Source organism: Carcharhinus amblyrhynchos, chromosome 4 (assembly GCF_965287045.1).
Source record: "Carcharhinus amblyrhynchos chromosome 4, sCarAmb.v2.hapA, whole genome shotgun sequence".
NCBI lineage: Eukaryota > Metazoa > Chordata > Chondrichthyes > Carcharhiniformes > Carcharhinidae > Carcharhinus > Carcharhinus amblyrhynchos.
This window is the reverse complement of record NC_137327.1, coordinates 53,231,018-53,256,110: the sequence shown is the minus strand read 5'-3', so window position 1 is coordinate 53,256,110 and position 25,093 is coordinate 53,231,018. Positions and strand designations below refer to the sequence as shown.

At 42.5% G+C, this 25,093-nt stretch overlaps 1 protein-coding gene across 1 annotated transcript in view; it reads right to left on the bottom strand.

Moving 5' to 3' along the window:
• LOC145342020 (uncharacterized) overlaps nucleotides 1–25,093 on the bottom strand; it is a 68,015-nt gene that overhangs the window by 41,485 nt on the left and 1,437 nt on the right. The window contains exon 2 of the mRNA XM_080187157.1: nucleotides 21,552–21,643. Within this exon, the coding sequence (XP_080043283.1) occupies nucleotides 21,552–21,643 (92 nt within the window). The remainder of the gene's footprint in view (nucleotides 1–21,551; nucleotides 21,644–25,093) is intronic.

Sequence of the window (25,093 nt, the reverse complement as noted above, 5' to 3'; positions counted from 1 at the left end):
ACTACTGCCTCACAGTACCAGGGACCAAGGTTTGATTCCGGCTTTGGGTGACTGTGTGGAGTTTGCACATTCTCTCTGTGTTTGCGTGGATTTCTTCCAGGTGCTCTAGTTCCCACCCATATTCCAAAGATGTGTAGGTTTGGTGGATTGGTCATGTTAAATTGCCCCTCAGTGTCCAAAAATGTGCAAGTTAGGTGAATTAGCTATCGTAAATGCACAGGGTTATGGGATAAGGCGAAGACATGGGTGAAATACCCTTTCAGAGGTTGGTGCAGACTTGATGGGCCAAATGGCCTCTTCTTGCACTGTAGGGATTCTATGGTGCACTTTCTCATGATAGGGAGATGTGAGGCCATGGAGGGACTTGAAGACAAGGATGATAATTTTAATATGAGGTATGAATGAAGTTTGGAGAATTTTTAAATTTAGGTACTGCTTCCCTGGGTGACTTGGATTTGGTCATTAGGATACGGACAGTGTCCTAAAGTTTTAGATGAACTTAAGGTAATGGAGAGTAGAATGAGAGAGGCCATCTAGGGGTTTGGAATAGGCAAATCCAGCATTAAAGGAGGCATAGATGAGTATTCCAGCAGCAGATAAGGTAGGATGGAGTCAGGCAATTATATTGTAATGGAAATAGATTTAATGATGGTCTGAATAGGTGACTGACAGCTCACCTCAAAGCCAAATATGACATCAAGGTTGAAGGCAGTCTGGTTCTGCTTCAGACAGATGCCATGGAGAGGGATGGAGTCGGTGACTGGAAGCAGAGTTTACATAAGGGAATTGGTATTTACTAAATAAGTCAATGCCCTGACTCCAGGGTCATTTGTGTAACCAGTTGGCAGACTGGTGATCTTTTGATATGCAGCCACTTAGAGTCTGGCTAGAGAGGAAGACAGTCAACATGGGGTAGCATGTAGGAGCTAGTGCTGGCTAGTAGTTTGCTGGCACTATGTTTAAAATGATGTGGAGATGCTGGCGTTCATTGGCGTAAACACAGTAAGAAGTCTCACAATACCAGGTTAAAGTCCAACAGGTTTACTTGGTAGCAAACACCACTAGCTTTCGGAGCGCTGCTCCTTCGTCAGGTGAGTGGGAGTTCTAATCACAAACAGGGTGTGTAAAGACACAAACTCAATTTACAGAATAATGATTGGAATGTGACTCTTTACAGCTAATGAAGTCTTAAAGGTACAGACAATGTGACTGGGGAGAACGTTAAACACAGGTTAAAGCGATGTGTATCGTCACCAGACAAGACAGTTAGTGAGATTTTGCAAGTCCAGGCAAGTAGTGGGGGTTACAGATAGTGTGACAAGAACCCAACTCAACTTCCTGGTTGAGGCCATCCTCGTGTGTGCGGAACTTGGCTATCAGTCTCTGCTCAGCGACTCCGCTGTTGTGTGCCATGAAGACCGTCTTGGAGAACGCTTACCCAAAAATCAGAGGCCGGTTGCCTGTGACTGCTGAAGTGTTCCCCAACAGGAAGAGAACAGTCTTGCCTGGTGATTGTCAGGTTCATGTCACACTATCTGTAACCCCCAAGACTTGCCTGGACTTGCAAAATCTCATTAACTGTCCTGTCTGGAGACAACACACATCTCTTTAGCCCGTGTTTAACGCTCTCTCCACTCACATTGTCTGTACCTTTAGGGCTTGATTAGCTGTAAAGACTCACATTCCAATCATTCTGTAAATTGAGTTTGTGTCTTTATATGCCCTGTTTGTGAACAGAATTCCCATTCAACTGACAAAGGAGTAGCGCTCTGAAAGCTAGTGGTGTTTATTACTAAATAAACCTGTTGGACATCAACCTGGTGTTGTGAGACTTCTTACTGTGTTTAAAAGCCAGTCTGCAGCATTCATATAGACAAAAGGGGGCAGCAGAAATGAGCTTGTGGAGGAATGGCTGTGATGACAGGAAGGGTAGCTCTACATTTCACTGAGCCTCTTTATTTATTGAGTCATAGGATCTGGACGTCACTGACTAGGACAGCATTCAGGGAGTTCCAGGATTTTGACCCAGTGACAGTGAAGGTCGGCTGATACAGTTCCAAATCAGAATGATGTGTGGCTTGAATATGAAATGCAGATAAGTGTCCCATACAGTTGCTGCCTTTGTCCTTCTAGATGATAGAGATTATGGGTTTGGGGGGTGCTGTAGAGGGAACTCTGGTGAATTACTGCAGTGCCTATTGTAGATGGTTATACTGATGCCACTGTGTCAGTGCTGGAGGGAGTGAATTTTTCAGGTGGTAGATGGCATGCCAGTAAAGTGAGCTGCTTTGTTCTGGAAAGTGTTGAGCTTCTTGAATGATGTTGGAGCAGTACTTACTCAGGCAAGTGGAGAGTATTCCATTACACTCCTGACTCCTGCCTTGTTTTGGTGGACAGGCTTTGAGGTGTTAGAAAGCAAGTTACTTGCTGCAGAATTCCCAGCCTCACTGGATGTTCTCCTACAGGCAGTGAAGAAATGATGAGATGTTCTGTTCCTGGTGGGTGGAGGAGGAAGCCAGCAAACCCAACAATAGCATGATTGGAGGCAGACAAGCAAGTCAGCAGCTGCCACGTGGTTGCATGGACATGGGTGCTGTCATGGATGCTACTCAATGACCATGGCAAGTACAGCAGATTTCCTTCCATAAAGGGATTGGTGAACTAGATAGGTTTTTACGATAATTAATGCTAGATTCATGGCATCATTACTGAGACTAGTTTCAGATTCAATCATTGATTTTATAAAAATCCACCCAGAGCATTAGCCTCGACTTACAGATTACTGGCATTTAACACCATCTCCCTGATTCACTGCTCTAGTCATGTGGACGGGGATGAAGTGATAGAAGCAGCTATGTTGCAGCAAGCCATATCGGTGCAAAGGGCAAAGTGGTTGGGAAGTGAAAAAAAAGAAATGGTCCTAGGCATCAGAGATTCTCAGTAGTGCTTGTGCTGGTACTTGTGCGGCCCTTGATGACCACAGAAAACTACATATCAAAAACAGGCAGGAAAACATGGACGTTGTTAGCAGAACTCTTATCTCTCCCACATGACCAATAGTGGATGAGGCACTATTGATGTCAGCTGAACCATGAGATATCAGAGGAGGAGTCACTATCTGAGGAGATAGCATCACATCATTCCAATGCCACTTCTATCATGGAGACAGTCTCACATCGATGGGCATTGACACATATTTAAAGTGGGTGGCACCAGCTGCTTGAGCATGGTACACATAAAGAGGACAAGGTAACGGAGGCAGTGACAGCTCCAACCAAACCCCATTGGTAGTTGCAAATAAACTTAGTAGATCCCACGTCACAGGGTCATCAGCAAGCAGTAGCATAAAATGTGTGGTCATTGGTACAGGTTCTGGGACGCTGTTTGCTTCCATGTGTGTACAATGGAGGAGACAATCAGTTCCTCGGTGGTTCTACGTCTTTGTCCTATAATGCATGATATCATCCATTGCAAGGTCATCATGTAGAACTACATTTTCAGACCACTGCGTGGATGTAGGAGATGTGCCAAAATCTCCATAGTATGGTCTCATGTTGAGTGCAGAGTAGGAAAGTAGCCCTAGAGATGCATGGACTCACTGCTAGGCATTATCCCACATTAGGTAGGTAAAGTTGGCCTTAAAAATATTGAGGAACATATACCTGAAGGCATGGGGCTCTTCTGAAGGCTGTCAGAGTTTCAGCCCCTTTGGTAGTGACATGAAGTCTGCATGCAGACATGACAGAAGCCACTCCTGCACAGATGCAGCTGGCACAACTTGTGCTGGGCATCTCTAGGGCTCAGCTACCCAGGAGCAGCAAGGGCAGCATCCTGCCTCTACATCACTGCTGATGAGAGCACAATATAGGAACATCCAGATGCTTTTGTATAAAGGCACCTAATAGCATATGGAGTGTCACACTGGTTGATATATGATTGCTGAATGCTGCTGTATTAGTGCTTTGTGCCCCTTAAAATCTGTCAAAATGCAAACTTGCTGGCTTGTCTGTTTATTTCTAGCCTGCTGGACTCTGGTTGGATGTTGAGATTATGAGGTGGAGGACATGAAATGGTAATTATTGAATGCAAGCTGATGGTGAGTGTAGGACATGAAATGGTTTCACAATGGGGGCTAGCGACATGCTTAGGGTAATTCAATGACAGGCCACCATAAGCTTCCATAAAGGGATATCTATATATGTCTGCTGGCATGATAGAGAATCTCAAGTGAATTGCGTGGGGTTGAGGGAGTCAGATATCTTCCTTACATCCATCTGAATTGCCATGGTCATTGGCCTCACAATGGCAGAGCCATTGACTATTTAGTCTTGATTTGTATTCCCTTCATTCTCATGCTTGGAGGCAGTGGCGTACTCAATGCAATGTGTCTATGTAGTGCCAGAGAGCAGCAGACCACTAAGATTCAGGAAATGCTTGATGGGGTGTACTGCAAGGGTTTCCCAAGATATGATTAAACATTTTCAGAAGCTCAAGTGCCTGTTTGATGTTTGTTCTTATAGTCCCATAACAATTATTGTGGGTTTCCACTGTCTTTGTGTTGTGTTTCTGCATAGGTGTAAGCAGCCATATCTTTAGTGGCTAATCTTAGGATCCATTTACAAAGGCTTTCGGATGAAGTGAAGAGTTGAGGCACCTGGTATTATCCCTAGATAGAAAAATCCTGGCAGTTTCTCAAAAATCTTGCACACATCTGGAGGATTCTTGTATGATAGTTGTAGATAATTTGAAAATTGAATGGGTGGAATCCCTTCCCTTTATCAAATGTGCCCAGCTGCTATGTTGTCAGATGCAAATACCCTATAACCACCTGAACCTGAGGGAATCCTGCCATGATCCATATGACAGCTCTCTCAAACTGAATGGCCTGATCAGAGATCTCTGGAACAAGGCATTGATTACCTGCTTGATGCAGTGGTGAGTTGCTGATAAGAGATCTCACAAATGTCTCCAGTTGATCCTGGAACAAGCCTGATGCAAAAATATTGGATGCCAGTCACTTTCATTGCCATAGGCAATGGAAGGGCATCACATTTATTTGGCCTCAACTCCTCCTCTAGCATTCCAACAACCACTAGTTTTGTCAGACACTGGTACTCTAGTACCTCCACATTGCTAAGACTTAGTAGGTCCTCTGAGGTGGGTAGCGTCTTCTTCAAACATTAGCCCAACTTTTTGTTCCTATGGGCCACCACGTCCATGTCCTATAGCAGCCATTTGCTATTGGTGCTCCGCTGTCTACTGCTGTCCTACTCATAAGAACATAATAAATAGAATTAGACCGTAAAGGAGTATACGAGGAGTAAAGCCCCTTAAACCTGTTCCACATTCAATATGATCATGGCTGATAATCAACATTCACTCCACTTTCCTGCCACTCACCTTATTCCTGGTTTTCCTGAGACCAAAATATCTGTCTATGTTTAAGGGTGAAGCATCCACAATCCTTTGGGGTAAAGACTTCCTAAGATTCACAACTCCTATGAGTGAAGACATTTCTTCTTACCTGTCATAAACAAGTAGGCACTCAGTAGATTGCATATCTCCACTGCTCTCTGTTAACTCTATTACAAGACATTGCTCTTCCTTGAGGTTTTTCCCTGTCTGATTGATGCTGTATAACTACAAAGCTGAAAATATAAATCTCTTTAAGAGCTTCCATCTCTTTGAGGAGTCTTCTGACCAATCCACATCCAACAAACTGTTCTGAAAATTCTGCTTTCATTTTGACAGCTGTGACAATTTCCACCGCAGCAACAGAGACAATTCACAACATTCTAAAACAATGAACTACATTCATAGAATCATAGAATTCCTACAATGTAGAAGGAGGCCATTTGGCCCATCGAGCCTACACTGACAACAATCCCATCTAGGCCCTATCCTTGTAACCTCATATAATAACCCTGCTAATCTCCCTGACACAGAAACAATCCAGCATGGCCATATCTTTGGAGAGTCAGAGGTAACTGGAGCACACAGAGAAAACCCACACAGATATGGGAAGAATGTGCAAACTCCACACAGGCATTTCCAAGGCTCGAGTTGAAAGCGGGTCCTTGAAGCTGTAAGGCAGCAGTGCTAACCACTGTGCTACCATGCTGCTCATTCTAAATAAAATAAGCTACGATATTCTAAAAATAAAGTCAATTCACTCTATCTTCCCATTGTTAATGCACCCTTTAAAAAATCCTGGCATCCAGTTCCAGATCTGTATCTTGGTCAAAGGTTAATCACTTCTTCCTCAGGCCATACCCTATATGTGTACTAAAGTTCTGTTGAAATCCATCCATTAGTTTTTGACATATTGTTTACCAACAAACAAACTAACAAACGGGTGAAAACATTATCTTTAGTGGCAGAGGTAATGGTTGGCCATTATTTCTGTGACTCTGATCCATGTTCTAGATTCTCTAACTGAGAGAAACAATCTCTGTGTTTACCCTGTCGACCCTCTTCAGGATTTTGTAAGTTTCAGTTAAATCATTAGCTGATCTCCATCTGGCTGTTGTAGTGAGTCTATCCCACTTGTCTTTTCACTGGAGGAGTTGAATTTTCAGAGTAGAGCATCCACTTAGTTTTGAAACCTTCGTGTCACAACGTCACTGACGATTTCCCCCCACCCTTGTTTTGCCTCCAATTACTGCGGGGGACCTGGGAGACATCCTTCCACAACAGCCTTCTGTTTTGGCCTTACACTCTGCAATCCCTCTAAAGGACCCAGGCTTTGATTTTCTGACTTGAGCCCAGCTACTTGTAAGCATTGCAGAACTAAATGGGTGCCAGTGTCAGCAAATACTAACCTTTCACTGAACTCTCATTGCCTTTGAGCAGTTAAGCTGCTGACCCTTTGTGAAAACCTGTGTAAAATAATGGTTACTTGGCTGCACTACAGAATCAATTGCCTGACCACTGCCAACCATTGTAGTCTTGATTCCACTGCCCAAATGCTCCTGGTAAAATTGGCTGCCAGTGGTATAATTTCTAACTACACTTGGGGTTGTGGATTTTAAGAGAAAAAAAAAATGTGGTTTACACCTGTAGGTTCAAACAATACAACTGGTTTCATTGAAGATTTGCTCTCTCTCTCTGCATTAAGTATAAAATTGATAGTAAACTGTAAATAAAACAGATTGATGACTGGAAAAAGCCACACTTTTTTTCTTGACATGTAGACACTGGGTTAAATCTTACCAAAAAATGGCAGTATGTTATGGTGCAAAAACCAGCATGTTTCTCTCCAGATCTTAGGACACGCTGCTAAAAAAAAATCAAGGGGTATGATTCAGGCCATCATACAGGGGGGGGTAGGGCTGGCAAAACCTGGCTGCATGGAGATTGGGGAGCCATCTTTAAAGTATGCCGTGATTAGAGCAGCAATAAACCTACTTCACCCTCCCACAGGTTTCTTGGGGCTCCTCTCCCTACCCCCAAATGGTGCCAGCATCCCCCCACAATCAATGGCCCCCTTCTCTTCCCCCTTCCCCCTTTTATGGGGTATAATCTACCCCATCTATCCCCCTCCCCAAATGACCATTGCTGGCATCTCCTTCTTGTCTATCCACTCCTGGCCCAGAACCACAACTGCATGAATCCACACACCTCCCCCACTCTTGCAAGGGGCTCCTACTGGGGCCTGGCCCATGGCATAGGTTGGCACTGCCAGAATGGCATAGGCATGGTGCCAACCTAGCAATGCCAACCTATGCCAGGAGGCATGCCAGAGCACTGTCTAGCCATCCCTCATCTCCCAGGGACTGTACTTAGCTTTACGCCCCCATGGAGAACCCATGACAGGTTCACGTTTGTTGTAAACTTGTTTGACCTGATGTCATGTGGGCTCAGCTTGAAGATATGACGTTGAGGGGTCAAGATATGGAAGGCGGTTATTTAAATATATTAAAATGCATGTGTAGCTGAGAATTCTGATTAATTCTAAATACCCAACATGAGGATAATTAGCAGCGAATGTTTTAATATGTAGTTTGAGAATAATACAAAATATTTAAAGTAACATCTTAATAATGTCTCAAGAAATGTAACATGCTAGTAAAAATGAAAGATGTATCATGAAAGATATCAGCACAAGTCAGGCACAAATTAGGCAACAAAGTAAATTACCCAGGCTTTGGTATTATGGCAACACCAAAAGATAAAGATGTATTTTGGAATTAGAGCTGGTTTAAACTGGTTAGAGAAATGCTGAATCGTAAGAAGCAATTTTTGGGACAGAAATTCCGTAAAGCGGACAGGCGAATGACAGATCAATATTTAAAGCTGTCAAAATATGATTGAATGAAGGACATGCTATTCTTAGATTGATAGTATAGTGAATGAATGGAAACACAGTAAAAAGTCTCACAACACCAGGTTAAAGTCCAACCAATTCATTTGATAGTAAACTCACAAGCTTTCAGGGTTTGCCCCTTTGTCAGGTGAATGGAGAGTTCTGGCCTCAGACAGAGCATATGTGTGTGCTGTTATATGCTCTGTCAAAGGCCAGAACTCTCCATTCACCTGATTAAGGGGCAAACCCCAAAAGCTTGTGAATTTACTATCAAATAAATTGGTTGGACTTTAACCTGGTGTTGTGAGACTTCTTACTTTGTTGGCTGAACCAAGCCCCAGTGCAAATTATAGGATTTACATTCTATTACGCTGAGAAAATCTGGTACAAGCAATTTGTTTTCAATCTTATTCGTTTGTACAAAGCACTGAAAAACTCAGCATTGGAACTCAAACCAAACCTGCAGGTGCAGCAGGTGGTCAGGAAGGCGAATGGGATGCCGGCCTTCATAGCGAGGGGGATTGAATATAAAAGTAGGGAGGTCTTGCTGCGGCTGTATAGGGCATTGGTGAGGCCGCAGCTGGAGTACTGTGTGCAGTTTTGGGCGCCGTACTTACGCAAGGATATTTTGGCCTTGGAGGGGGTGCAGAGGAGGTTTACTAGGCTGATACTGGAGTTGAGGGGTTGAGCTATGAGGAGAGGCTGAATAAACTAGGCTTGTACTTGTTAGAGTTTAGAAGAATGAGGGGAGATCTCATTGAGACATATAAGATGATGAATGGGATGGATAGGATAGAGGTGGAGAGACTCTTCCCACTCAGAAAGGACAGTAGGACTAGAGGGCACAGCCTCAAGATAAAGGGGGGGCGGTTTAGAACGGAGTTGAAGAGGAACTTCTTCACTCAAAGGGTGGTGAATCTCTGGAATTCTCTGCCCGTTGAGGTGGTGGAGGCTGCCACGCTAAATATTTTTAAGATGCGGGTTGATGGGTTTTTGATAAGCGAAGGGATTAATGGTTATGGGGAGAGGGCGGGAATGTGGAACTGAACCATGACAGATCAGCCATGATCTTATTGAATGGTGGGGCAGGCTCAAAGGGCTAGATGGCCTACTCCTGCTCCTATTTCTTATGTTCTTATGATTCACTTTCTTCGCTGAAAGGCCCCATGGATTCTAATTGACCCTTCATTTCTGTTGCAGGCACTAGCGATTCAAGACTGCCCATTTTATATTTTTTTAACTGTCTTCCCAGTACTCTCTTTTTTGATCTTGGACACCACTTACTTAATTTTTACTCCAAATGGCCCCAGCTGTAGAGAAAAGCATTCACTCTTTTCAAATATGCCAGATACTGTCTGGAATCTCACTCTTCTCTAATTAGAAAAAAACCCTCTTTTAAAATTACACAGAGATCTTCTTCTTACTTGAGTCTTCTTGCATTGGCAGTTTAAGCCTTAATCCTATTGTTGCTTTTCCCAGCAAGCATCCATTTTTCTACTTTGGGATTTTTTTCTAATGACCTAACTATATTAATGGTTGTGGCTTTTAACAGAAAGAGCATAGAGTCAAACAACACACAAGTTTTTACTGCAGAACCACACTCTCTGGATCAAGGACAAAATTGAAAGTAAAATAGAAGTCTCTGCAAGGCCCTAATGACATTACCATCAAATCATGTGATCAGCTCTTAAAGCAATAATGCATCCCTTTTAAATATAGAACAAGTGGGAAGACATCAGGGATCCACTCCAACATGCCCACTCGCCATTTTACTGGCACCTCCTGCCACCATGTCCACCACTATGGGGTTGATTTTGTTCAGCCATCATCCCAATATACAGCTGGAAGAAATTCTTGTTCATTTAGCATTTAAAGTCCAACATGCAGCCCAACAATTTTGAGAGAGTGGAAAAAAAGAGGTGGTGGTGAGATAGAGCTAGGTGTCACAGTGTATACTTGGAGACTGAGGTGTACAAAGGCGCAGCATGCAGTTGAGAAATAGGAGGGAGCAAAGATGCCAGGCAGACACCAAAGATAAGGAATGGGAAGACAAACCATTGTGGGTGATTCTTTGGTTTTGATTAGATAGATACAAGTGGAATCAAGTGTGTGTGGACCCATCCACCTGGACAAAGGTAAAGAAGCATTGGAGGAGGATTCTGTGATTAACTGAGGCTGAAGATAGGTTGAGGAGGACAAAAATGTAAAGTTTACCTTTGTTGGGGTCATGAGAAGAGGCTTGTTAACAGCAAATTTGAAGGCAAAGGGGATAGACCTGAAGAAAGATCAGTTAACAATATGAGCTTGCCTGGGAGCCAGGAAGGGAAATTGGCTCATCAAGAATGAGAATTAGGTTGTAAGAACAGGAGCTGGATCTCTTGAACAAGATGAACTCAAGAAGGGCATATTATGGGGGATAGCAGAAAAGCTACAAGTTTAGGGCTAGGGTAAGAAAGTTAGAGAATGTTTGGCCTGGTGAACCTGGAAAAGAAGAGAAGGAAAGCAGAAGCTGTGAATCTGGTGATATCAATCTTCGTGACTGAGATGGAAAAGAAGATTTAAGAAGATTTCTTGCAGTACTCAGGTATGCAGTTTTAAAAGGACCAACTTTAACTGCAGTAGAGGAAAGGCATTGAAGAAAATGCTTGAAGGGTATACTTAGATATCAGTAGAATTGTTATAAGGAAATACAGGAAGAAAGAACTAGGAAGTGTAATTTAGAGAAATGTGACCTTAAATGTATTTGGACCAGACAATGAGAAATAAATAGCAAAATGTCATTCATGATTGCTAGTTCAACAACTCAGTGTAACAACTATGATATCAATTACATAGATATTATAGGCACCATGGCCTCAAAACCAATAGATTTCCAGTGATGGATGGTGTAAGCCCAAAGGGGATAAGTGAAATGATGATAGTACCTAATAAGGATTGTCATGCATCATCAGAGACTCAATAAAGGAGGTTCCAAGAGATTGGAAACATACATTTCCTATCCATAATCTGGCACAGCATTAAATTCTTTTATTCTGTAATGGTGTAGACAGCGTTAAATGCCAGAAACAGAGAAAATGGATTAACATCTTGCTACACAATCAACACAACAGAAATATGTTTGAGGAAAAGCCAAGGGGTTCAATTCAAATATAAATAACTGGTGGATCTTATTTCTAAACATATCTGATTGACAGATCTTTTGGCATTTGAGAGAGAGAATTAAATTTCCTTTGGCCCAGTTATTTCTTTTAAAAAGTAGCTCTCAGCCTGTCTTGTTAAAAGTAAAATCGTCCATTGAATATTATGTACTTTTCAGGTCCATGATATGCAAGGGAAATATTCTTAAAGAAAGGCAATGGAGACAAGACTTTTTTTATTTATTCATTTGTGGGAAGTAGATGTCACTGGGAGTGACAGCATTTATTGCCCATCTAATTGCTCTTGAACTAAGTAGTTTGCTAGGTCAATTCAGAGGGCCTTTAAGACTCCACCACATTGCCATGGATCTGGAGCTACATGTAGGCCAGACCAGATAAGGATGACAGATTTCCTTTCTTAAAGGGCATTAACAAATCAGTTGAGTTTTTACAACAACCAATAATCATTTCATGGTTATCGTTAGACTTTTAGGGGTGAATTTTCCCGTTCCACATACCAGGGGAATCGTAGCAAGTGAGGGGTGGACCATGGAAAGGTTCATTAATCTTGAGCGGGATTTTCTGGTTTTGGGGTGAGCAAGGCCAGAAAATCCTGCCCTTAATTCCTAGTTTTTATTGAATTCAAATTTTACCATCTGTTATGGTGGCATTTGAATTTGGGTCCTCAGAGCAATAGGTCTTTGGATTACTAGTCCAGCCAAAATACTACTGCGACACGCTTCCCCCATTGCGAGCACTAAAGGATCGGATCGTGAGGAAATCGGATCGTGAGGGTTAGTTTAACGTCTGTGGTAGGTAAAATGTTAGAATCCGTCATTAAGGAGGAAATTGCGAGGCATCTTGAAGGGAATTGCTTGATAGGGCAGACGCAACATGGTTTCATTAAAGGGAAGTCGTGTCTGACAAATTTACTGGAGTTCTATGAGGATGTGTCTAGGGCGGTGGATAGAGGAGAGCCGGTGGATGTGGTCTTTCTGGATTTTCAGAAGGCGTTTGATAAGGTACCTCACAAGAGGTTACTGCAGAAGGTCAGAGGACATGGAGTTGGGGGTAGGGTGTTAGCGTGGATAGAGGATTGGTTGTCAAATAGGAGGCAGAGAGTGGGGGTCAATGGGTGCTATTCGGATTGGCGGTTGGTGACTAGTGGGGTGCCCCAGGGGTCGGTGCTGGGGCCTCAGCTATTTACCATTTATATAGATGATCTGGAGGAGGGAACCGAGTGTAGGGTGTCGAAATTTGCTGATGACACCAAGATTGGGGGAAAGGCAAATTGTGCGGAGGGTGTGGAGAGTCTGCAGAAGGATCTAGATAGGCTGGGAGAATGGGCCAGGAAATGGCAAATGGAATTTAATGTTGGCAAGTGTGAGGTGGTCCACTTTGGTAGGAAGAATGGTAGGAAGGACTATTACTTACGGGGCGAAAAACTGCAGCAGGCGACGGTGCAGAGGGACCTCGGGGTCCTTGTGCATGAGTCGCAAAAACCCAGCCTGCAGGTGCAGCAGGTGGTCAGGAAGGCGAATGGGATGCTGGCCTTCATAGCGAGGGGGATTGAATATAAAAGTAGGGAGGTCTTGCTGCAGCTGTATAGGGCATTGGTGAGGCCGCAGCTGGAGTACTGTGTGCAGTTTTGGGCGCCGCACCTGCGCAAGGATATTTTGGCCTTGGAGGGAGTGCAGAGGAGGTTTACTAGGCTGATACCGGAGTTGAGGGGGTTGAGCTATGAGGAGAGGCTGAATAAACTAGGCTTGTACTCGTTAGAGTTTAGAAGAATGAGGGGAGATCTCATTGAGACGTATAAGATGATGAATGGGATGGATAGGATAGAGGTGGAAAGACTCTTCCCGCTCAAAAAAGACAGTAGGACTAGGGGGCACAGCCTCAAGATAAAGGGGGGGGCGGTTCAGAACGGAGTTGAGGAGGAACTTCTTCACTCAAAGGGTGGTGAATCTCTGGAATTCTCTGCCCGTTGAAGTGGTGGAGGCTGCCTCGCTAAGTATTTTTAAGAAGCGGGTTGATGGGTTTTTGATAAGAGAGGGGATTAAGGGTTATGGGGAGAGGGCGGGAAAGTGGAACTGAGCCACGACAGATCAGCCATGATCTTATTGAATGGCGGGGCAGGCTCGAAGGGCCAGATGGCCTACTCCTGCTCCTATTTCTTATGTTCTTATGTTCTTATGTTCTTATGAAATGTGATAAAACTTTGGGCCGTTAAGCCTTGATAGGTGATTATATGAAAATATATTACATAAGAATATATTATAGAGATACATTGTAAATACCAAATGGAATGTAAATGTTAATCCCATAGCAATTGTGATGGTACAAACATAGCACAGTGCAACGTGTTCAGACTTACTTTCCTTGCCCTGTCAACTTTTAATCTTGCACTTATTCCATTTAATGATTCACGATACATTAACCATTGAGTAGAACATATTAAATGGATCCAAGTCAGGTGGTGAAATACAAATTAAAACACAATTATTTTCACTCTTTGTAGGTTTATTCACAGGGTGCAGCATTTGACAGATCTCTGCCTCCAAACAACCAATCCAGTGTCCCAGCTGACTGTTATACTCCTTCTGAGTAAAAATCAAATTAAAAAACTGCCCCTTAAAGGTCACTGTAACAAAAGTTTGTGGGTTTTCTTTGGAGGTTTTGTTTTTTGTTATCACCTTAAGGGTCAATAAATTTGTTTAATTTGTTAACTTAACCCTGTTTTTTGTTATATTTAAAAAGTATAAAGAGAGCCATGGAAGATCTTCATGGCTCTTGATGGAGTTGCCTGTCTTTTACCAGAACTGATCAAAGTCTGAAATGTGGTGCCTCACATTGGAACATTTTTCTGTCAGGGGCTACTGCCTGAGAGCCACTGCTCAGGAATCCACATCCAACAATATAAATTCATGTGGCTGGTGGAAGAAATGGCTTAGAGTTGAAGGAAGCTTACCTCATTGAAACTAATATTTCAAGAGGAGATGATGCTTTCCAGCCCCTGCAGTGCTAAATGGTCACCAAAGGCCTCCAACATATCACAGAACACCGCATGCTCCCTCCCCAAGTGACATCGAGGCACAGATATAACCACAGAAAAGGGGCAGATAGTCCTGTTGAACCCCCTCAACCACCCACTGCCTGGACCTGTTTATGGCCATTTTGGTCAGACCCAGCAGCAGGCTAATGAGGAGGTCTTCTGATATATTTGTCTCTCATCGCCAAAAGGTGGTGGCTAAAGATCAGGAGCATGGGGCTGAAGTGCACCCAAAAGTTGAGGAGCAGCAGAGTCAAAAAGAGACTGCAACAGAGGCTGCATTCTCTCACAACCTGTGCATATATGAATTCCTCAGGTTGCAGAAAGTACCTGGGAGTACCTGGGAGACCTGGGAAAGGCCTGGGAGTCCATGAATCATCTCCTATTGCATGGGAATGCTGCACGCAGTATTCTCTGTGTCAAATTTCCAATGGAAAAGGGGAGACTCCCAGATAGAGAGCCCTCCACTGTGGCCCCCACCACCATTGAATGGCAGGTTCGAAGGCCAAGGTATGTCTGGCTGGTTAAAGAGGGTGAGGGCTTGAAGAGTGCGCAGCAGCAACCTGTGCAGGAAACCGTCCTGCACAAAATGAAAGGGCCTGGAGAGAATTTCTGCAAGAATGCTCAAACTGTGGGAACACACTCCTGAGGAAGGTTTTGGGACTTGGGGGCCAATGTGAAGTTCCATCTGAATGGGTTTAATTCAGATGGGAGTCCACTACGTGTTTGAACTGCCTCAACACCTCGGATGCAATTGGGGTTGAGCACAATAGTTTTACGGTTGCGCATGAGGCTGCTGGACAACAATTGATGCACATTGCATAAGTTCATGTGATGTAATCCAGCCTGCCCCTCTGCTGTCCATTATGTCTCTGAGTCTGGTCACCCCAGCAACCTGAGCCCTCTCTTCCACCAGCCACATGAACCCATATGGGTAGATATGGATTCCTGAGCAGTGGCACTTGGACAATAGCCACATCTCCCGATAGGAGAGTGTTCCAGTGTGAGACAGCCACATTCCAAACTTTGATCAGTCCCTTGTAAAAGACAGGCAACTCTCTCAAAAGACTCAGGGAGACATTGTATAACTCTCTTAATACTCTTTTTAAGTATAACAAAAATGAGGTTAAATTAACAAATTAGGCAAATTAATCAAATTGAGGGAGAGTGGAATAATCCCTTAAAGGGATAACCAAAAAGGAAACTTACAAACTTCAGGTCAAAATGTACTTTTGGAGTGTGTGTGTGTGTGTGTGTGTGTGTGTGTGTGCGTGCGCGGTGGGGGTGGGGGCGGAGAGAATGTGGGGAGGGGGGTGGTGTTTGGTGCACCCTAGACCCCACAGTGCCCACTGACCATAGAAAGGCTCAAGCACATTAGTGGATACCTCATGCTCCTTTGACCACCTGCTGCCTGGATCTGTTTGATCAGTTTGTCCATGCCCAGAATGAGGGTTGTAAGGAAGTTTCCTCTCTGTGTGCCCTCCTCTGCACCAGGTGGCCATAGATCAGGAGCATGGTGCATAAATAGAGCCAAACCTTGAGCAGCAACTACTTCAAAAAACTGAAAACAACCTGCAACCTCGCACACACCACGTAAGCATGCAAGACAGATTTCTCAAGATGAAGAACATGCATGCAACCATGAACCATTGTAATCTGGGACTGCTGCATGCATAATCTCCTTGTCAAATCTCCAATGAAAATGGGGAAAACTCCCTTATAGACAGGACTCCACAGTGGTCCCACAGTACCGCTAAAAGGCAGGACAGTGTGTCTGGATGATTGGTGAGGGCGAGGTAGCTGCAACCCGTACAGGAAACCCCTTCACAATGAACAAAAGGCACAGAGGAAATCTCTGACAGATGGCTTAATTTGTGGGGCAGTGGCTCCCAAGGAAGATTTATGACTCTCTTTATATGTACTTTTATTCTGTAATCAAACAATGTTCATCACTTGTGTATTCTTTAACAACAGAATTAACAGACAACGAACAGGACATATTATAATAATTACAGTAAGTAATCCCAACCGTTGCAGTTTAATTACCTTTACAGTAACTTGTATTCAGCACCTGCTCACTAAAAATCAAATTCTTCAATAATGACCATTTCAGTGATAATAAATTGACAATATGAATTTTCCTATTCCCATGGAGGCAGATTTGGAAAATGCAATTGACTGCATTGGGGTGGCTCCGCTAAATGTTCTTGTCTCTGTATACTTCTCCAGGAGGATAGATCTCAATAGTGACAGCTACCTGTCCAGCAGCAACTGTTAGCCAATTACAGCACTTAAAAGTGCAATTAGCCCTTTCTGTGAAACTGAATTGCGATTTGTCCAACAGCTCATGGGTCCCCCAATGTCTCAGGAGCCTGGAGGTTAAATGGATATGGCTTCACACCTAGAGGCTGCAAACCATGAGACCTTTCACAAGTTGTTGACATTAAATCACAGTGCATAGAACCACCACCACTGCCCGCCCCCCCACCCCCCCGCCACACACACACACACACACACACACACACACACACACACACACACACACACACACACACACACACACACACACACACACACACACAACCTGGCCAAACCACCAAACAGAAAGCATGTCTTTGCAGCCACTTCATGGAGACTGACATCTCAATGTGGTTCTTGCTGCAAATGCAGCAGCCTCACTCCTCCTGAAGGCACCACCATGGTATTACTGCTGTTGCTGTTGGCCTCTCAGCAATGCCCACACTGCAAAGGAGGCTGGCAGCTCTACTGTCAGGCCACGCTGAACTAACCTTTCAAACTTGGAACCTGGCTGCCATTGTTAATTGGCTGGGGCTCTGGAGGCAGCAAAATAATTGGTTGTCTCAGGAGGATCATGTCCAATGTTCTGCCACAGCCTCCTCTGGGTTAGCAATCTGGAATTGACGAAGCCATCAGGGTCAAAACCACCTGGGAAAATTTGGTCCACATACTGTGCCACCTGGTATATTTAAGAGTACCACTTCAATCATAATTATAACAAAATTAAAAAGGAAAACATTTCCCTCTTTTGCTTCTACATGTGCATTTGCACTGTAATTTCAAAAGATTCTTTATGCTTAATCTTTCTGTTAACGCCAATATCTAAGGAGGTCACACAGTAATGATCATGATATATTTTATTAATTTTTTGTGGCTTTTATGACTGAATGCAAGGGCCATAATTGGCAGCTTATGTCACAATTTACACAAAGGATCAAAAGAGTTACTATACACAACTCCTATTTTCTTAGCTATACCTGTAGACTAAGGATTTGAGTTTTGCAGTTGGCTCAGAATCTAGGTTGACAGAACAGTTAGACCTTGAATTTATAATAAGGTTAGATTGGTCTAAAGCATAACTCTTGGAGCTGAAGTATGAATGAAGGTCATTTGCAGAAGGTGATTCTGTTTAATATTGCACTCTCCCAAGCAATTGGCATTTTTATTTTGATTATTGTGCCAGTGAGCTCTCCAGTTGTAGATATTTTATATTCTTACCCTGCTGTTGTCTTTCAACACTGATGGCACCATGGGGTTCCAGTCTGATTGACATTTCTAACATGTCTTCACTCTTTATCACAAATAAGAGATTTCTAGATTAAAGATTTAAAACAAAAACAGGGAAATTCTATTGGGGAAAAGACAGCAGTATTTATAAATATTAAAATGCTTAAACTTATTTTATAGCATGTGGTATTAATGGATCTAAGTATAATTTTAGGATTAATTCAACAAATATTGTTCAGCAGTATCCTAGAAGTTATAAAACAAAGTAATATGTTGCATTTATATAAAATATAAAATGCACAACATTCTGGGGTATTTTACAGTGTAGTAATGAATGGGCATTGAGCATTAGGAGAGGGTTTGGAGGTTACTGAAGGCTAGAGTTAGGTTGGAAGAAGGCTTTAAAATGAAACATAGAAACGTAGAAAATCATAGAGGTTTAGGGAGGGGATTCCAAAGAGTAAGATTTCTCTCCAAAGAAAGAGTTCTACCAATAATAGTGGGCTAAAGTGGGGCTGGTGGGTGCTGAGATGTGGTTGAAGGTACGTGCACAGATAAAGAGTTGAAAAGATGCAGAAGGTCAAACTGACTGAGAAGAATTTTCAATGACATATTGGATAATAGGGATCCAGTGTAGGCCAGTGCGATCAGGCTTGCTGTTCAAACAATACTTAAGTATAGGTGGAGATGGGCAATGTTGCTGAGGTAGAATTGGATGGAAAGGATATGGGTTATGAACCTTAACTCTACATCAAAGTTGTGTCGAGTAGAGCCTACTGTGGATACAGAAAGCGATTGGTTTGATATGGATGGCAACTAAAGAGGAAAGAGATTTTGAACAGCAAAGATGGGCAATGAGCAGAGACGTGACATCACATTTGAGGACATTAGGGAGGTTAAGAATAGGGTGCTGGAAAGGATGAGTTGGTCTAGCCTATTTTTTTAACTAGTTGACTGAGAGTCTTGTAACACATTAGGTAGCATCCCTACCTTTCAACCAGGAGCTCTGCGTTCAAGTCCCACTCCAGGAGTGGGATTTTCTTGCCTCTCCCTCTGGTGGGGTTTTCTGGTCCCACCAAAGTCAATACATTTTTGAATGGCTCATCACATCTCTATTAAATCTTGACTGATTAGTCTTTATGTTTAAACACATTGCCTGTTTTTTTTTGAAAGTGGAATTACAATCTGTTGGATATATCTCAAAGCTACACATCTCTTATATCATAGAATCCCTATAATGCAGAAGGAGACCATTCAGCCCATTGAGTCCACACTGACTTTCTGAGCGTGTCTTACCCAGGCCCTCCCCATGGGTAATCCCCCTAACCTCACATCTTGGGGCAATTTAGCATGGCCAATCCACTTAACCTGCACATCTTTGGGCTGTGGAAGGAAACCAGAGCATCCAGAGAAAACCCACACAGACACAGGGAGAACGTGAAAAAGCCACACAGCCAGTCACCCAAGACAGGAATTGAACCTGGATCCTTGGAGCTGTGAGGCAGCAGTGTTAACGCTGTGCCACCGTGCCGCTATGGAATAGGTTTTAGAGGCCCATGGAACCTGTCTATATTACTGCAAAGAAATTGCAAATATGGGTTATCATTGTAAACTGCAAGCAGCTGCAATCTGCTATGCCTGACAGATGTATTGAAGAATAAAGCTGGAATTCTCCAAGGCCTTGAGCTCCAGATAGAGCATGCCTGCAGCACAAGCTTCATCAGAAAATCACAGATGCACTGCAATAGCCTATGAGCTAAATTCACCGGTACCAGGATTTTAGGGAGCACGTCAAAGACTTTACATAGTTATTAAGCTTAAATGTAGATGCCTTATTAAGAAACAAACATGTGATTTACTACTGCAGCAACCAACATTGCTAGATGATATAAAATATATTTTCTATATCACTCATTCTCTATCAGACTCTTTAATGCATGTGAATTTACATCTTCTAAGTAAACTATGCACCATAAGATTGAATTCGTCATACGTTATTGTCTACAGTTTGCAACAATGTAACATAGGAAATATTGGGGATACAATAGGCACATCGTCAAAAGCAGTGTAAAAGATTCTCTACAACCCCAGCATCAGAACTATTTGTGACCGAAATGTAGCTAAATATTTTTGGGGAAATTTCTTCATACCACAGATGCAACAATGTTGAAAATACTTGAACGTCTACAGTGCCTTATCATATTAAAGTGACTTGAAGCACTTCACAGAACTATGAAGAAACTTGAAGCATAACAACTGTTGCTTCAGAGGAAAATATGACAGTGATGTACCTCATGAGATGAATTAGTTAATCTGTTTTTATTAAATTTGTATTGGTTACAGCCAGGTCACCCGAAGAATATCTATTTGAACAGACAAATGAAGCTTGGTTTAGTATCACACCTGAAGAATGCAACTGCTCCAACACTTACTGCAACAAAGCATTGGACCAGATTGGCCACTCAAACATCAGAGTTGAAGGCGAGAGATGACCAGCTAAGCCAAGTATATGCAATAATCTATGATAACTCTATGATATATAGACAGATTCCCCCCCAAAAAATCATGTCATACATTAAGTAGGATCCGTTGTTTAGGGTGAACCATAGCTTAAAGTTGTAGCGTTCGGTTATTGCTTCTTCATTTCTGAGGGCAAAACAGCCCAAGCTGGTGAATCAGGGTCCTTTTTCTCTATAACTTTACAAGGGCCTTTTATGGAACATGTTCATCAGACAATCCAGCAGCCTTAAAGATGGTCCAATTGTCAGACAAACATGACAGCAGTAACCTAGGCCTAACATTTCTAAAAGTCTTCTGTAAGTGAAAGTTATAAATACGCACCAGAAATGTTTCAGTAACTCCATCTGGACAATGTCCAAAATGTATCTATTATAGTCTATAAACAGATTCAAATTATTTTAAAACATCAGAATTACAATACCATTGTAGAGGCATCCAGCACTGCAGAAGTCCTACAGTCAAACCTGGAGTAATACTTCTCCTTGGTTACTCTTCCTGCTTCTGGATTACGCAGTTTATTGTGAAGTCACAGTGCAGTTAATCCATATGTCATAAGGTTGTATGTTCTGTTCCAGTTTTATATTAAGACATTTTTTATAAGCAAGCACTGAAGTAATTCATGGGCACAACGGAGCACAACACAGTGACAAAGCTGGAATTAGTACTCTTGTAAAAAGTCTCATAGTTTAAGTTGCCTATCTGCACAATCCTTTTAATACTATAACCTTCTCTTTCATCTTATTCTTGTAACTCTGGGCTCTTGTGTAACCAGCACTCAGGCCCTTCACCTCACCATTAGTTTCCATATCTAAAGCTCCTTGTTTTACAAATTCTGACCCCCCCACCCCTCCCCCCCCCCATCTATGATAATTTATCCATTGTTTACTCAGGAGTAATTTTCACCATTTGCTGAGGCACTTCCTTTATTACTTTTCATTTATTTGAAAATAATTTTCACCACTTCGAAAAAACTGAAATATGGAAATGGTCTGAAAAGTATTAAGATCTGTACCTTTCTCCAAGTTGACATAAGTTTCACGGCCTGTTATAGATCGCAGTGTGCAGCATTTCATCACTGTTGGATTTGATAATGCTTTGAGAAGTCTATCAGAAAAGAAACAAGAGATTAAGGATATAAACTGTTTGTGCATTGTCCACGTCGGGCACAGTTCAGAGGGCAGTGGTTAGCACTGTTGCCTCACAACTTCAGGGACCTGGCCTTAGGTGATTGTGCAAACTCCACACATTCTCCCCGTGTCTGGGTGGGTTTCCTCCTACATTCCAAAGATGTGCAGATTAGATGGATTGCCCATGCTAAATTGTCCATTAGTGTCCCAGGATATAAAGGTTAGATGGATTAGCCATGGCAAATATGTGAAGTTACATAGATAGGGCAGGGGAGAAAGCCTGGGTAGATGTTTTGTCAGAGAGTCTGTGCAGACTTGATGGATTGAATGGCCTCTTCTGCATTATAGGCATGCTATGATTGAGAGAGCTTTAAAGTTTGTGTGTGGGATGGCCATCATCATTTTGCCAGGAATTATATTGACATTATAAGAGGTATCTGATACGTACACGAATAGAGAGGGAATAGAGGGATATTGAACAAGCAAGGGCAGAAAGGTTTTTTTTTAAGTTTACTTAGGGCATCATGATCGGCACAAGCTTGGAGGGCTGAAGGACCTGTTCCTGTGGAGTACTTTTCTTTGTTCTTTGTATGTCAGAAGGCAAATGCTGCCTGCACTTCACAAGTCAGGTTTGTTGCTTAATGACCTGTGCTCCGTGCCTAGCTCAAGGATAGCTTTTCCTGTAGAAGTGGAAGTTACCACATCATGAAGCTTTCAAGCCATTCTCCAAACCATCCCAGGAAACAGAAATTACATCAGGCAATCTGCACTACAATAATAACCAGTGAAGCAACATTTGTTATGATTTTTATTTGCTCTCAGGACGTGGGTGATGCTGGTCAGGCTGCAGTTAAGGGAGAGTATACTTCATTTATTCACTGATGTGAATATCCACTAATTTGAATTTGCCTGCTTAAGTCTGTAGAAAAGTTGGGATTGTTCTTTTACGTGAAAAACAAGGTGAGGCTCATGTGAATATTCTGCTTATCTGATACAGCATTATTCTGTCCCTAGTGCTAATGGGTGGCATGGTAATAGTGGAAAATGCTAGAATCTATTATTAGTGAGATAATAACAGTGCACTTTAAAAATATCAAAATATTATTGGCCAGAGTCAACATGGATTTGTGAAAGGAAAATCATTAAGGATGTAACTAGTGAAATGAATAAAGAGAGATCTGGTAGATGTAGTGTACTTGATTTACATTAAACCTTTGGCAAAGTGCAATACAAGAGAATATTACACTAAATTAGGGCTCCTGGATATGGAGGAAATATATTAGCATGGATTGAGAATTGCCAATAAACATAAAGTAGAGAATAGAAATAAACAAGTTATTTTTGAGGTGGCACTTTTAAAAGGAAAATAATGATGGTTACTGCCTTGCTATTTATTTTGAGCTGCAAAATCCCCATTCCCACGCTCAACAACTCCGGGACCACACCAAGTTTAAGGCACTAAAATGATGTCACACCAAGAAAAAAATTGAGAAGCACTGGTTTAGAAGAATGAGAAGTGATCAAATTCAAACATATACGCCCATAGCTTCCAAGTTCCAAGTACCCAAAAGAGGTACTGCCCCTGCCCCACCACACTTCACTGGAAGCCCCATGTGAAAAGCGCATGGAAACTGCATGAGAAGTTCAAACTTCTGTTGGGCAATCATTCTGCAATGGGAAACATCCAATATGCTAACTTAAATCATGGACAGTTCCAACTGTCTTACAGTAATAGTTACTCAGAAAATGTTAGAAGAATTGAAACCACTTCTAACTCCTGGGTAATTATTGTACACACTCCGATCATTCCTCCCACCTATGGATGCTCAATTATGGAATATATTCAAGCCAGAGATTGGCAGATTTTGGATACTAAAGGAATCAAGGGATATGGAGATACCATAGTAAGGTGCAGATTAGATGAAAGATCAGCCCTCATTTTATTGAATGATGAAGTTTGTTTGAGGGGCTAAATGGCCTACTGACTCCTGTTTTTATGTTCTAATGTTTTTACATTACCTTTTATTTAGTTAATTTATTAAAAATCTCAAATACTTTCCTCTGTAGTTCCAAGGTCGGGATGAACCTTGGACATCCTGCAATTGTTCTAACCAGGGAATGGCCCACATACAAAGTTTAGTGGTTTTGCATTCTTCAGGCCGGAGACTGACCCTGCAGCTTGTGCTGAAGAAAAGGAGTAGAATGGCGCAAAAATGCTGGTCTGATGACTTAATATGGGACCCCATCATTCAATAGTTATCCAAGGGGGCAGGACATGGAAAGAGATGGGCAGAAGGTCCCAAATAGGGAGGTAGATGGAGTAGTCCAAACAGAAGTTTCAGCTGAAGAATAAAGAGAAGGGCAGGAATTGGTCCTGTTAAGTCAAGTTGAAAGAAAGGAGCAGAGAAAAAGGCTCCAAGTTAAAGAAAGAGCTGCAGGGAGCAGACTTCAAGCAAAGTGGGCTCATGAGAAGCCATGAAGGTCCAAGAAGACAGCTGAAGGTTGGTGACTGCACACTGGGATCCACTAAGGCAAAGGTACTCCAGCAAAGTCTTTGGATTGCTCAACTTGGCTGGCTTCATCAGTCTAGAAATTAATTAAGTTCATTTGTGTTAGCTGGGTGTATAAAGTTGGGATTTCCCGGGAAGAATCTGAAAATTTGCTGTTATCTTTTGTGATTGTGTTAGCTGAGCAATCCCCATTTGTTGGAATACAGATGGCACAGGATAGTACATTGAAGGGTACACGCAACAGGTTGCCTTTAAGAAAGCTTGTTAGCCAAAGAGTTGTCCAGAAAACACAGAGAAAATGACCAATGGCCAACTCTCAGTTAAACTCCTCCTTATTCTCTGAGCTATGGTTCTGGTTGACTTTTATCTCACCCTGGATTGAGTTTGCATTAAAAATGGGATTAACATCTATCCAAGTGGCACATGCACTGGCTGCAAAGTTGCACAGAGTATGTGAAAATCTAGACAATTGCCTTTTTCATAGATTTAATCACCCTTTTAGTTGTTGGCAGGTGCGCTTCTGACTCCATGCGTGCCTGCTGACTATAATATGGCTCAATAACGTCAGGACCCGTTCCCAGTGTTTGCTTGTGCTTTAGTTCAACGTATGCCTGTTTTGGTCATATAAAATTCTGCCAAGTCTGCCAAATGTAGCCATTTCTCTGATTGGAGCCTCTGTTCCTTATCTTACCTGGTGCCTCTCCATGTCCCTGGCCTGGATGACTTGTCTACAATGGCACCTCGCTCTTGGTCACATGATCCAGATTTTTGTGCCATTTTTCTTTTTATGCAGGTGCCTTGGGTCCTTCCTCGACCAAAGAATTTAAAATCCTGAATTGTGCATGTCCACGCAGGCGTGCAAACTCTAAGATCTATCGGAGTTTACAGTTCTCAACCTATGCTGTCAATAAGAAGTT